The sequence below is a fragment of the Pogona vitticeps genome, chromosome 4 (assembly GCF_051106095.1).
Source record: "Pogona vitticeps strain Pit_001003342236 chromosome 4, PviZW2.1, whole genome shotgun sequence".
In the NCBI taxonomy this organism is placed as follows: domain Eukaryota; kingdom Metazoa; phylum Chordata; class Lepidosauria; order Squamata; family Agamidae; genus Pogona; species Pogona vitticeps.
The window spans coordinates 234,739,232-234,753,017 of NC_135786.1; the positions used below are offsets into that span (position 1 = coordinate 234,739,232).

At 39.3% G+C, this 13,786-nt stretch overlaps 1 protein-coding gene across 12 annotated transcripts in view; it reads right to left on the bottom strand.

The window, feature by feature from the left end:
• Window positions 1-13,786, bottom strand: part of PTK2 (protein tyrosine kinase 2) — a 256,954-nt gene that overhangs the window by 185,164 nt on the left and 58,004 nt on the right. For 6 of the 12 annotated variants that reach the window (XM_078391684.1, XM_078391682.1, XM_078391683.1 and 3 more), the window contains exon 1: window positions 5,219-5,936. The exons of 5 other annotated variants lie outside the window; for them this stretch is intronic. In XM_078391684.1, coding sequence (XP_078247810.1) covers window positions 5,219-5,321 — 103 coding nt within the window. In that variant the 5' untranslated portion in view covers window positions 5,322-5,936. Of the gene's footprint in view, window positions 1-5,218; window positions 5,937-13,786 lie in introns of those variants that run through there. One more of the 12 variants, XM_072999395.2, reaches the window with a different exon arrangement.

Consider the following 13,786-nt stretch of genomic DNA (forward strand, 5'->3'; position numbering starts at 1 on the left):
AGATCTCCGTTATGTCCATGCCTGTTACCACCATCACTGGAAGCTAATTATATGCATGCTTTTCTAAACACAGGGAAAGAGTGTCCATCACGAGAAGTGAGCTGAATCCAGAGCAACTCAAGATAAGAAAATAATGCTATTGGTTCAAATCAGACCCATTGGCATTGTAATAGGTTTAAACTAGAGTGAAAAGGCTGAATTCGGAAACATTGTCATATCGGAACAGAAAAATGAAAACTTCTCGTGCAATTATAGCAACAAGGCAGCAGCCATAATGTATAAAACCCCAGAGTACAAATTGTATAATTAGGTCACTGAGAAGATAGCAGATTCTCAGTTTTTTTAAAAAGGGTATTACTTCCGTGCAAACAGTGTCCCCAAAATAGGGTGGGGATTCTAGTGAATGAGGGAAAATGAATAGTACCACTGACAAGGGCAATAAACAGGCAATAAAGTAAATAGCTTTTAGATAGTGGTTCTTAGTCTCTCAGCAGCAAAATATAAATTACACAGAGATCTGTGACAAACAGTGAAAGGAGGTGGTTAGTGCCAAACAAAACTGTACAGTAGGCTCAAAATCTTAGTATTTAATTATTTCATTGTTTTATTACTGTGGCTGAATCTTCAGCTCTTTATTATCAGAGCTGGCCAGATCCAGTTCTGTTCCCTTAAGGTTAAGCTGACAAGCAGCCCATGCATATTTGCCAGATAAAGACTAGTCGCTATTCAATTGCAAATAAGAGACTCATTGCACCTTCTCTCCAGAGAGCAATAAAAGCAGACCTTTCCAGATCAGACTTCTCCAATTCACACCTTTGAAACACCCATTCGTCCCTTTTCACATGCACTTGTTCTTACCCAGAATCGCCCTAGTAGGCCATTTTCCATGTAGCTAAAGAAATGTATTACAGTATTTTCCCCGAAGGCTTTCCAGCAGGGATCTGGTGATCCCTGTATTATTTTCTTTAAAGGTGTACAGTATATCATTATAAGTCAGTTAGGGTGGATTTACTTGTTTTATTTACCATGAAACCAGTAACATGTGCAGCCCCACATCAGCTCACGATCTTTTTTATTTATTTAATTTATCTATCTATCTACTGTATTTATTTATTTTATTTTATTTAATCACTTATACCGACAAAGGCATGCCTAAAAAGGCAACTTCTACTGCTGACCTGCAGTAATCATATCTGTAAATTACCCCAAATTAAACATATCTCACGCAAGGATCTTTGTATCTTATTAGGAATAACCTGTGCTGGCATGTTACCAGCATATATAAAGGTAGTCTTAGCTACTCAGAGGCCAAATATCTCTGACAGATAAATCTTCTTCATTTGTAAAGAAGGCAAACATGAGAAATCTAATCTGCTAAACGTAGCTGAAGGAAGATGGCAGCAAATATAGGCAAACAACAAGATGCAATGCCACCGCTCTTACAGACAGGATAAATGAAGCAAAAAGCTCTGGGCTAAAAGAACCACATTTCCGTATCAGGTGAGCCCCTGGGGTGTTCTTCACAAACCTCTTCTCAAGTTCTGCCTCTCATCCAAACATCCCAATATGCTGGGATGGTTTTAAAATGGCCCAATAAACATATTCAAGAACAAAAACATCTATTATTATGCAGGCAGAAGGAAGAATACAAGGTTGCCTTTCCAACTGCAATAACAAAAGCAGATATACAACCAAGAGCAAACCCTCCCACCCCTCCAAACACTAACATCAGATGAGAAAGTGGAACTACCAAAGCAGTACGGAATCATAACTTTTATTTACTTCTATTAAAACATTTAAATCCTACTATTTTAGTAAAAGAGAACCACTTAGGGCAGATTGCAAAGTTGTGAATTTTAATTTTGTAAAAACAACAAGGAGGGGCAGGAAATGAGCTCAGGAGACAGAGTCAGTCGTTTGTCACACATATCAAAATCCGGACCAAAAAAAAAAAATCTTCAGCAAGATTCAAAACAGAACAAGGGAGGGAGGTGTCAACTATGGAACAAGACATTCCATAATTTTGGTGCAGTCGTTGAAAAGGCCCTCCTTTCACTCAAAGCGCTTCCAACACAGATGGAACTCAAACAAGTGATTGTCTTCCTTATCCTAGGGTATTGACAGGATGATGTGGAAGGATATTATCCTTGCTAGCTCTAGGTTATTTGTGACTTTAAAAGTAATCACAAGTACTTTATGCACTACTGTAATTAGATCATGGTGACACGCTGCACACCTTTAAAGAGCACTTAGAAACCGCCATTACCCCAAAATTCAGCTGCTAGGCTGCTAACTGGGACCAGTCTCCGAGTAACCACCCTTATACTTAAATAACTGCTTTCGTCCATTTTAGAGTCCAATCCAAAGTGCTGGTACTAACCTCTGAAAGTTTTACACAGCTCGAGAATAGGTACTAAGGGACTGCACACCAAAAGCATCTTCAGAAGCCCTCCTGAAGTGGCCACTGCAATTCAATGCAAATCAGGGGTTGCCTAGAGTTTCTTTCAGTCACATGTATTCTTTTTTAGTTTTTCCTCCCTCTCTCTTCTTCTCTTTGCCTTCTTACACGTTTTAATTTGGTAAATCTAATGACTTTAGGCTATTTTCTTCCTGCTATTGTTTAATTATGCATTTATTATTTTGATTCTTTTATATGTGAGTTATCCTGAAAATACCTAAGAGATAGTGCAAAAATTCAAAAACATCAATTTGAAAATGAAATGAATTAAGTAGAGATTACACATGAGTCATGGAGAATGTGGCTCTAGAAGTCTAATTCCAAGCCAGTATTCCACAGTGAGGAAGACCTACATGCACTCAACAGTTGACCAGGTCACTGTGCTACACTGTTCACTCTTGAACAATGTTTATTTATTTATTAAATTTGTACCCCACTCAATTAGACAACATCTACTTTGGGTGGCTTACAACAGAAATAGCATAAAAGCAATTAAAACCAGCAATTTAAAACAACAATAATGTTCTCCTTCGCTAACTATGGAAGTATGAACCCATAGCCCTGTGTGTCAAAATATAATGGAAGAATCAAAATACAGTATAATGGAAGAAGAGAAAAAGGGAGAAGGGGTTGAAGGTAATGTCAGCACTGGCTGATCTGTGAAGGAGGTTCTCCTCAAAGAGGAGGTACTAAATGTATAAAAGTAGTATAGCACTGCAACCTGCAATGATCAGAATGGTTAGGTTACTGGACTGGGTGGATTCTCTCACACACTCATCCACACCCACACCCACATGTCTCAAAATAAGGTGGAAATGTTTTTTCTGTGCTTTACTTTAACCTAAACAGAACAAGAGATTTCACTCTGAATTTGACCCGGACTGGAGATGTCATCACCAAAAAAATTGCTTTCTATAAACTGCAAGTGAATGACATGAGATGGTAGCATCTCTCCATAATTCTCCTAAGGTTTCTTGATCATTTCTGAAATATTGAGATGTGAAATTTTACAAAGTTTAACACTTAAGGTGGATGAACCAATCCCAAATAGCAGCATCTTAACCCTTACATTCTGTTTAACAGATTAAGAATATAAAGCAGCTCAATAACAAATTACTCTTTAATTTTTAACTGCACTCTCCTACTTCTTAATTTAAGTGAATGCTAGACTCCAATGCATTCTTTACGTTGAACTATTTTTAAGAATCTCATCAAAAATACACTTAGCATTAATTTTACATAAGCCAACAGCATTCAGCACATCCCGCTTCAGCACATCCTTGGATACCTGGGTTCATACACTGTGTTGGGATAATGAAGTTCAATAGTTAATGGTCCTTATAATCCATCTTCCCCAGATATAGTGCCCAGCAGATGTTTCAATGTATAAGTCCCAGAACCCCAAACAATTAATCATGTCATCCCTAACTGACAAAAAAAAAACGCTATGTGAAGATTAATCCAACTCAATAATCATCTGACCATCACAAGAATTTTGGCCCAACAGTTCAACTGTTGTGTAATTACAGAAACCTGGGTTGAAACTCTCATTCACCCACAATGTTGACAGGGCAACTGTGAGTGAGTTGTCAATTCTGAACCTAATCTACTGTGCAAAGGTGAAAATAATTATGAGAAATATACTGTTCCTTCAAGAAAGGGGGGGGGGTTTACATCACCCTGACTGGCAGTGATAGCCAAAGTCTCAGACATCAGTCTCTTTCAGATCTGCTCCTTAAAACATATAAATGGGAGATGTCAGGGATTGCATACAAGTTAAAGTGTATGAGCATGGCAGCAGTTTGAAAGCTCCCTTCAGAACACAGTGGTCATTTGCAGCCTCCAGCCACAAACTGAAGATTGCAACACTCTAGCTACCTGGAATGGACAATATATTCTTGTCTCTGCACAGCTGGACACTAAAGATTGCCATCTCTTTACGTGATCACAATCACCAGTATCAGAGAAGGGCAGAGTGTTCAATTCTACATGATACTGCATTTCCTCTAGGAAATCAACTTTTCTCGCTGTGATTTTCCTGTTACCACATCTTCATAAAATGAATATCCTATTAACATTAAGTTACATGGAGCCCCACCTTTATAAGTGGACAAGTATGTAAATATGCCTTCGAATCAACTAAACACACAACCATTGGGTAGAGGTCTGTATTTGTGCCTGACTTATTGTGCAACCTGGATTTCAAGTCAGATTCTATCAGTATGTCAGTTACAAACCACATGCCAATTATATTTACTACCGCTTTTAAAAAGCAAACCATGCTGATGTTCTTCATCAAATCCCCATCTTGCCTACATTTACCCCAATTTCACAGTTATTTGTTTACTGAAGTTAGCCTTTCAGCGTACAAAACTCATATTGAAATAAAATCAACAACATTTGAAACAGCTGAATAAGGATTAAAATGCAGAAAAGCCACCAAGTGGACGAGGTAACCTTTTTTAAATGAAGCAGTGAAATGAAACAGAAAAAGTCAAGCTAAAAAAAATTCAAGTAATTCCCATTCATTTGTCTCCCCCCAAAAACATGCATGCATTTAAAAATAATGTTTCCGGTCAGGTGGGGAGGGGAAACCCACAGCTGATTGCTTCCATACACGACCAGAATACAACTGTTTTGTTTTCAATTTCATGCCAGTCCTCCACGCTCAACAGTAGCAGCTTCATTCATCAAAAGCAAACGGGAAAAATGAATTCAGAAACCAAATATATTGCAAGAAAAAAATTAAGTTCATTGTACCTTTAGCCCAGCATATTGGGAATGGGCTACAGCCGGTTTTCTCCATATAGATAACACCTGCTTTTTTCGGGGCCTGCTGCCCTGTTATTTCCAAGAACAACATACACACAATCGTATAGAGATCACGTCAGGCTCCAGTATACAATGTTCCAATTCAGCTCTCCAGTAAGTAGTATGGGCTCCAGCAGGGGGGCTGGGAAGCCAGCCACTTGAATGTGGTCAGGAGCAGGAAGAATCAACTACTAACCTTCCTCACATTTAGTCTCTTTCATTCAGGTTTGGCTGCAGAGGTGGAAGCCAAAGGGGGAGGGAGGGGAGAAAACACACACACACACACACACACACACTCCACCCCATTCCATAGTGCTCCTCTTGTAATATATTCTGACAGCATGAAGAATGCCTTTCAGTTTCAGAGTCGTCTCATGCCTCGACAATTTAAAACGCAGACCATCCTTTTCCCTGGACAAGCTAGTGAACAGAATGCAACCAGCCAGCAGTGTGACTGTGCGCGTCTGTATTCCTAGATTCATTCAGGGGAGGCGGGAGAGGCAAGAGGGAGGGAGGGAAGAAGGGCGATTAGCAACAACCTTATTAATATGCTAATCTCACCCTTCTGTTCAATTCAGCCAGCAGACTCCTGTTTACAAAACTGACAGCAGATTCTAAAACTGACTAAGCTGCAAATCAAGCCTGACCCAGGTCAGAGCAGTAGCTCCTCTCCTGTAACCATTTCAGTTTTAAATTCATGCCTCTGGCCTCACACCTACCTACAGCAACATTTGATTTGCACCAAGTATGAAGCAACAACAATTGAAGGAGAGCAGGGAAAGGATTTGCATTGAACAATGAAGGGCTTAATTACATAGTTATGTTTCACTTAAAAACAATTCAATTAAGAGCACCATGTTTTCTAAATAATACAATGTGCAAGGGTTTCAAAATATTATTAGGTATATCTAGAGAAAAGATTGTAAGAAAATCCTTATGTACTCACTTTTTTTAAAAAAATTAAGTTGAGAATGGAGACAAGAGGTAAGAATATGAATGCATGAAAAGAAGAATGCACATATGAAAAGAAACCATGTCTATTCATCTTCCTGAAACAGACCACAGTTCAAAATCTCTGATAGCTAAAACGAAGCAAAGGTCATTTACATATGGTTATCTGTACCCACTGCCATGGAAATAAAAAAGGTTAGCTGAAGAGAGAGTTCCTTCAGTTTGGCACACACTGGAATAGAGAATAGCTATGATAAATCAGTTATTTAAATACATAATGCAGAAAACAACACAAAGTGCATAGGTATAAAATTGTTATCTTTCTACTTGTACAATATAAGACACCTTTTTAGAAAGTTATTCTAGTAACTGCTGAATTTAGGTGGCTTCTTTTAGAAGTGTCCAAATGCAGTTTTACAAATGTAGCTATACTACAAAACCCTTGCTTCTTGCTCCCAAATGTGAAAGTGCTTACTAGTTAACTTAAAGTTGTATGTGTTGAACTGCAAATGGTTCTGCAAGTTGTTTTAAAAACATGTATCTGCCATCACACCTATCTACAGCAACATTTTGTTTGCACCAACCATTCCATTGATTTGCATCAATTATTCCGTGCCCAGTGTAGTATAGTGAACAGATTAGGACTCAGGAGACCTGAGTTTGAATCCCTGCTCATCCATGGAAACTCATTGGAGGAGATGTCAGTGGTAACACCACTCCTAAAATATACCAGTTAAACTGAAAACCCGACTAGGTCGCTATAAGCTGTCTCTGACTTGACCAGACAACACATAACATGTATTCTGATTAAACAATAACAATTTAATTAATTCTGTTATTTGTTCCCAAAATGCAGGTTTTACATAGATTTTCAATCAACAGATTCAGGCAGCAAACTAGTAACTTAATTATAATTAAGCATACTTAGCTCGCTCCTTTACAGGACATGCACTGCTAACATCCCATGGCTACTGCCATCCGGGTTGTTATTGCAACTGCACAAATACTTTTGTTAGAAATTTCCAAGATATTTGCTTATTAAGAGAAGTTAGGAAACAATATACCAAAGACCTATACAGAAGGAACAAAAGGAGGCCAGACTCATTTGAAGAGGAAGCCTATGGTGAAGAATATGAAGTTTTAGAAAATGAAGTGAAAGCTGCTCTAAAAGCATTAGGAAGAAATAAATCACCAGAGCAGATAGAATAACAATAGAATTGTTTCTGTAGGCATCCTTCAGTCTCGAGAGACTAGGGTAACGTGCTTTGAATAGAGGTCTTGGAACAGTGTCTAGTGTGGCTGAGAAGGCCAATTTGAGAGTGACCATCCCTTCCACACTGAAGACAAATACAATCTCTCCCCTGTCCAGCTCCCTGGTTTTGCTGGTTTTGTGACTGCCTCTTTGCCTCTGCCCACTGAACAAATGTCTCTTCAAATTGGGAGAGGCCGTGCTGCACCACCTGCCTGCAGGCTGCACCGCTCAGAGATCAAAGTTTCCCATCTGTTGAGATCCATTCCTAAGACCTTCAGATGCCGCTTGCAGATCTCCTTGTATTGCAGCTGTGGTCTCCCTCTGGGGCGATTTCCCTGCACTAATTCTCCATACAGGAGATCTTTTCGAATCTAACTGTCAGTCATTCTCATGACATGCTCAAGCCAACGCAGACGGCGCTGTTTCAGTAATGTATACATGCTAAAAATTCCAGCTTGTTCTAGGACTACTGTACTCTGTTTGGAACTTTGTCCTGTCAGGTCATACCAAAAATGCATCGGAGATGACACATATGGCACATGTTCAACTCCCTCTCCTGCCATGCACAAATGGTCCACGACTCACTGTATTACAGGAGTGTATTCAGGACACAGGCTCTATAAACCTTGATCATGGTATATGCCGTCAGCTTTTTGTTAAGCCATACTCTCTTTCTGAGTCTAGCAAACACGGTAGCTGCTTTGCCAATGTGTTTATCCAGCTTGACATCTAGAGATTGTCAGAGATCGTTGAGCCAAGGTACACAAAATCATGAACAACCTCCAATTCTTGTGTAGAGATGGTAATAGAGGGAGGTGAATCCACGCCCTGGCCCATGACTTGTGTTTTCTTCAGGCTGATTGTTAAACCAAAATCTTGGCAGGCCTTGCTAAAATGATTCATGTTAAGAGGTCTTCAGCAGAATGGGCAACAATGGCTGCATCATCAGCAAAGAGGAAGTCCCGCATGCATTTCAGCTGGACTTTGGTCTTCGCTCTCGTTCTAGGTAGATTAAAGAGCTTGCCATCTGATCTAGTCCATAAATAGACACCTTCTGTTGAGGTTCCAAAAGCGTGCTTCAGCATGACTTCAGAGAATGGGTCTTTCAAAATCCTAACAAGAATATGCCAACAAATATAGAAAGCAAAACAATGACCCACAGACTCACACCATTCAGTACACATTCCAGTCCCCAAGAGAGGAGATGCCAAGCAGTATAGCAACTACAGAACCAATGCTCTAACTCCCCATGTGAGCAAAGTGATGCTCAAAGTGTTGCAACAAAGAATTTTACCTTAAATGAAGCAAGAAACACTTGATGTTCAAGCTGGATTCAAAAAAGCAGAAGAAAAAGCATTTGAGATGATATTGCAAAGATTCACTGGCTACTGGAAAGCACCAAAGAGTTTCAGAAGAAAGTCGGCCTATGTGTTATACACTACAGCAAAACTGTTGACTATGTTGATCAGGACAAGCTATGAGTTGTTCTCAAAGAAATGGATGTGCCTCTCCACTTGATTGTCCTGAAGCATAACCTATATTGTGGGCAAAAAGCTACCGTTAAGACAGAATAGTTCCTTATAGGCAGCGGTATTGGACAAGAATGCATTTTATCTCCCTATCTGTTCAATCTGTACACAGAACTTATACAGAAAGCTAGATTCAGATGAAGGAGGAAAACTTGAGGTGGTAAGTGTTCCAACATTGGAGGCATTAAAGAGAAAATTAAGACAGACATACCTCATCAGATATGTTTTGATTTGGATTCCCGCACTGAGCATGGGGTTGGACTTCATGGCTTTACAGACCTCTTCCAATTCCATTATGTACTATGATTCTAAGAACAGATACACTGGAAAAGTTGAAGGCAGCCGGAAAGACTTAATGCCAGGGAAGAGAGGAATAATTTATGTATGTTCACACTGAAAGATGGGGATTCAAACAGTTAATTTTAAGTTAGTGTTTTAATTTATGTTACATTACTTGTTTAAAAACCTCATCATAATGAATCTGAAAAATCTTGTGCATGATATTACAGTTCATGAATTAACTTTCAAATCAAGCTAAAGCTTTAAATATGCACTTAAACATGTATAACTTAATTGGAATCTGGATGGATGTTTGCTTATACTATTTATTTAATATTTATCTTTTTACTCTACTTTTCTCTCAATGAACTGAACACAATGTACGTCACTCCTCCTTTTATCCTTACGACCACATTATGAGGAAAGTCAAGCTGAGAAAGAGGGTGTAGCCCTAGGTCACCCAATACGTTTCACAGCTTTCAGAGACTTGAACATGAATTTTCCAAGTCCACTGGGCCTCTGGTGGCAACTACGGTAATTATGATCTCATTTTTTAATAAGTGACTGCTGAAATTTCACAATCTTCTGGACACAACTGTTTTTTAAAATGTACCAAGATGAATTTTTTGCTCCATAGGACGCACCTTTCCATAAGACGCACCAATTTTTTAGGAGAAGAAAACAGGAAAATATAATCTGTTTTCTTCGCTCCATAAGATGCACAGACTTTCCACCCCCGTTTTGTGGGGGAAAAGTCCGTCTTATGGTGCAAAAAATACGGTAAATTATGATACCACTGCTTAATTTCAATCGTATCTATAGTTGCTATCAGACTCTCACTGTCCTCAGCAGCATTGCTTCTCACTTCTCAGAAGGAAAGAAAAAACTGGAATACCTGCATTCTACCACTGCTGGGCAATCTATGAAGAGTCATCCTCTGATTTTGCACTAGATAGTATCCCACATCTGCAGGCAAAAGTGGATCTGCTGACACAACTGTTGTGCAGGCTAAGAAAGGCTGGAAGAAGAGCCCAAAAATGTTAGGGAAGGGGAGGAGTGGGAAGGAGCACAAAGAGAACTGCTACATAACTCAGAAGGTTAGGCATCCGGCTGTGGAGCCAGAGTTTGGGAGTTTGATTCCCCACTGTGCCTCCTTGATAGCGGCTGGACTCAATGATCCATAGGGTCCCTTCCAGCTCTGAAGTTCTAAGATTATTATAATAATTATTATTAAGATGCAAATCAGTCACAGGTCAGAGTCACAGCCATTCTGCTGGCACACAGATATGTCAAAGCCAAGGCAGTCCTAGTTAATTTCCAAAATCATTTGGAGGAAGAGAATTTGATTGAGCGCAACCTCAGCTGGACTAATGTCAGTTTAGTCAGCCTGGCTAGTTAGGTCTACACACCTAATTGCCTGTAATACATTTGCCTTTTTCCCATGACCTGCATCAGCAACAGAAGAAAAAGTTAAGTCCTAAGTACTGCGAGTCTTGATATACAAGACATCCCCACTATTTGACAAATAATCTCTCAATAGAATTCCATTAAAAACACCACAATGAGAACTTAAGGCCAAAGCCATAGAAAGAAGGTAAGGAGAAACATTATGTTTATATGAGAGATTACAAAAGAAAGAACTAGAAATAGCCACTGAAGGATGAACTAATACAAACATCTGTGCAGAACAAAACTGGGGCTCTGAGATGCAATATACAGAAGGGCATTAGAAGATGGTGACATAAATATTAACACACTAACCAAGAATACCAAGCACTATAAACATTTCCTTTCTTTAAGAGCATGTTCAACAACAATAAAGCTGCTCACAACTGAAATCCATTCCTGATCTCAAGAGTTATACAGAATCTGTCAACAATCTGTCTCGGGGTGTGTGTGGGGGGGGAGAAAATACCAACATTTTCCAAAGCTATTGTGTATAATCAAAGTCCATCAAGTCACAGGCCAATGCTATGGCCATATACGCACTACAGCCCAGCGCTTGACCTTCCAAGGAACGCTCTCTAAATGAACTGTAGCTGCCCTGCCTCAAAACAAATTGCGCAACTGCAGCTTGATCAATGCTACAGATATGCCTGACTTTCCTCGTCCCCCTTCTCTTCCCTTTTTGGAAGTCCCTCCTCCCACTCCTTACATTACTTCTATCACATTTCCTTTATATCCACATTGTCATCAGAAACTTTGAAAACAGTTGAGATTTTATAGTCATGCTGTTACAGGGGCTGATGGGGGGGCGGGACACCAACCTTCCAAGATGGATTTTGGCTGTGCATCAAAATACCATTTTTTCTTTGCCTCTTTTAAAACAGTTTCCCAGTAAGAAATTTCCAGAGTGTGTCTGATTAAGAAACTCTGCTGAATTATCCCACAATGTCCTTTCAAAAGGAACACGTCTTTTGCTTCCAAATATGATTACGCCTCATACATAACCCAAGGGAAAAAGAGCCGTCATCCCTCACCACGGTATGCATATCTATTAAGCGAAGGCCAAGGCTTTAGGAAGAAATGAATAACAGCAATATGAAAAGTTAAACGTCTCTTAGTTTCAAGCGATGGATCACTAGAATGAAGTATTAACTATCAATTCACAGGACCTTAATACCATCAACACCATATTAAACGCATGAACCATGAGGTAGGCAGCAAGGAAAGACAATGACCACATGATTTCTGCTGTTCAGGCATGAGAGGGGTATCAAAACTGAGGTATACATTCTAGTGAAGACAAGAGACTGGCAAATCTGTAAAAAAAATCATTCTCCTGACTGTTTCATTCTCATTCCACTTCTGCTTACATTTGCATATTTAGCACCAAAAAAGCCAACACAAAGATATGTTTCTCCTAGTACGGGTGTTACTGTGAAGATTTGTGTGTGCGTGTAACTTTCACAAGCAGTTCTTTCCCAATGTAATATGGCTTTATGCATTCTTTAACAGATGTGCTTTTGTGCATTCTTGAGTAGTGAACTAAATCACAAAGTACAGCTCTCAACATGCACGTATGTTCCAGTTTATGCACAAGAAAGGTAAACAGTTTCAACCAGTGCAAGTTCAACGTGCAACATACAGGATACTTTAAGGAGCCACATGGACCACCAAAAAATATGAAAAAATTGAAATGGACAGTACCAAAAGCCCACTTTCAGTTTTAAACAAGTTGGTATTTTTGAATATCCATAGGACAGATGAATTACTGCTCCTGGAGCAATAATTTTTTTTTTGGGGGGGGGAAGGTAAGAGAGAATCACGGGGAGGGTTCTGGGTAGTCAGATGGAGCCAGGGTCTTCAAAACCAGCACACAGATAATGTGTCTACCATGATGCTTAGGTTTTGGAGACACCGTTGAAATTCTGCTCCCTCTCTAGTAAGGAAGACTGCAAATGCTCCAATGTATTTTTTTGGTCTTTGAAAGACAACCCAAGTTTTTAATTGAAAACCTAAAAAAATGAATAGGCAAACCTTTAAAAACGCCTTGAAAGTGAAGGACAACAGCTGTCATCTCACCAACTCACATTTACTGAATATGCCCAGCTAAATTAGGGTAGACACCCGAATATTTTTCTAAGACATCCTGTGTTTTGGACTCTTGTCAGCAACCAGCCCCTGAGGTAAAATATGTTCACCAAGCAGAATCATTAACAGATGGCATGGCAACCACCCACCTTTCCCACATGAAATCTGCAAGAGCAAAATTTAAGAACTTCCAAAAACAAAACAAATAAAATCTTTTGCAGTGGAGTACTGCCACGGGTGCAAGAAACTGTAAAACTCAAAACAAAACCTCCATTCATATTTTACTTTTTTACATAACTGAATATTTTAAGAGGGACTGAGTCGATTTCATTTGTTTTTTAATGAAATGCAATTAAAAGCTACAGCAGGTGCATCTGCCAGACTCCCCAGACCGATGTTATATTACGATTATACATTTTATTTTTTCCCCAAAGGAATTTTTCCACCTGCTGGATAAAACCAGCTAACAAGAGAGTTAAGAAAAATTCACAGTGAACTAAATAATGAAAAAAGAAAACTTGTTCAATGTTCAAACTATAGAGTTGCTGCTTATAAATAAAGACAGATTATGGAAACATCATAACCAGTTAAACAGTTCTTGAAGAACACCCCTTTATCAGGTATAGCAGTGGTCCTCAACCTTGGGCCTCCAGATGTTCTTGGACTACAACTCCCAGAAACATTCACCACCATCTCTGCTGGCTAGGATTTCTGGGATTTGAAGTCCAAGAACATCTGGAAGCCCAAGGTTGGGGACCACTGAGGTATAGTATTTTCAAAGTTTCCCTTCCAAACTGCAGTACGCAACTTGGATAACTTGTTACATCCCTTCATCTATGCAGAGGGATGAGTTTTAAAATAACAATGGAATCCTATGTAGCTTTTATTGTTAAGTTCTACTGTCTTTAATGGAGCTAATTCCTCCAATGACATATTTTGAACTAGAGTTTAGACTCTAAATGCCTCAGAGGC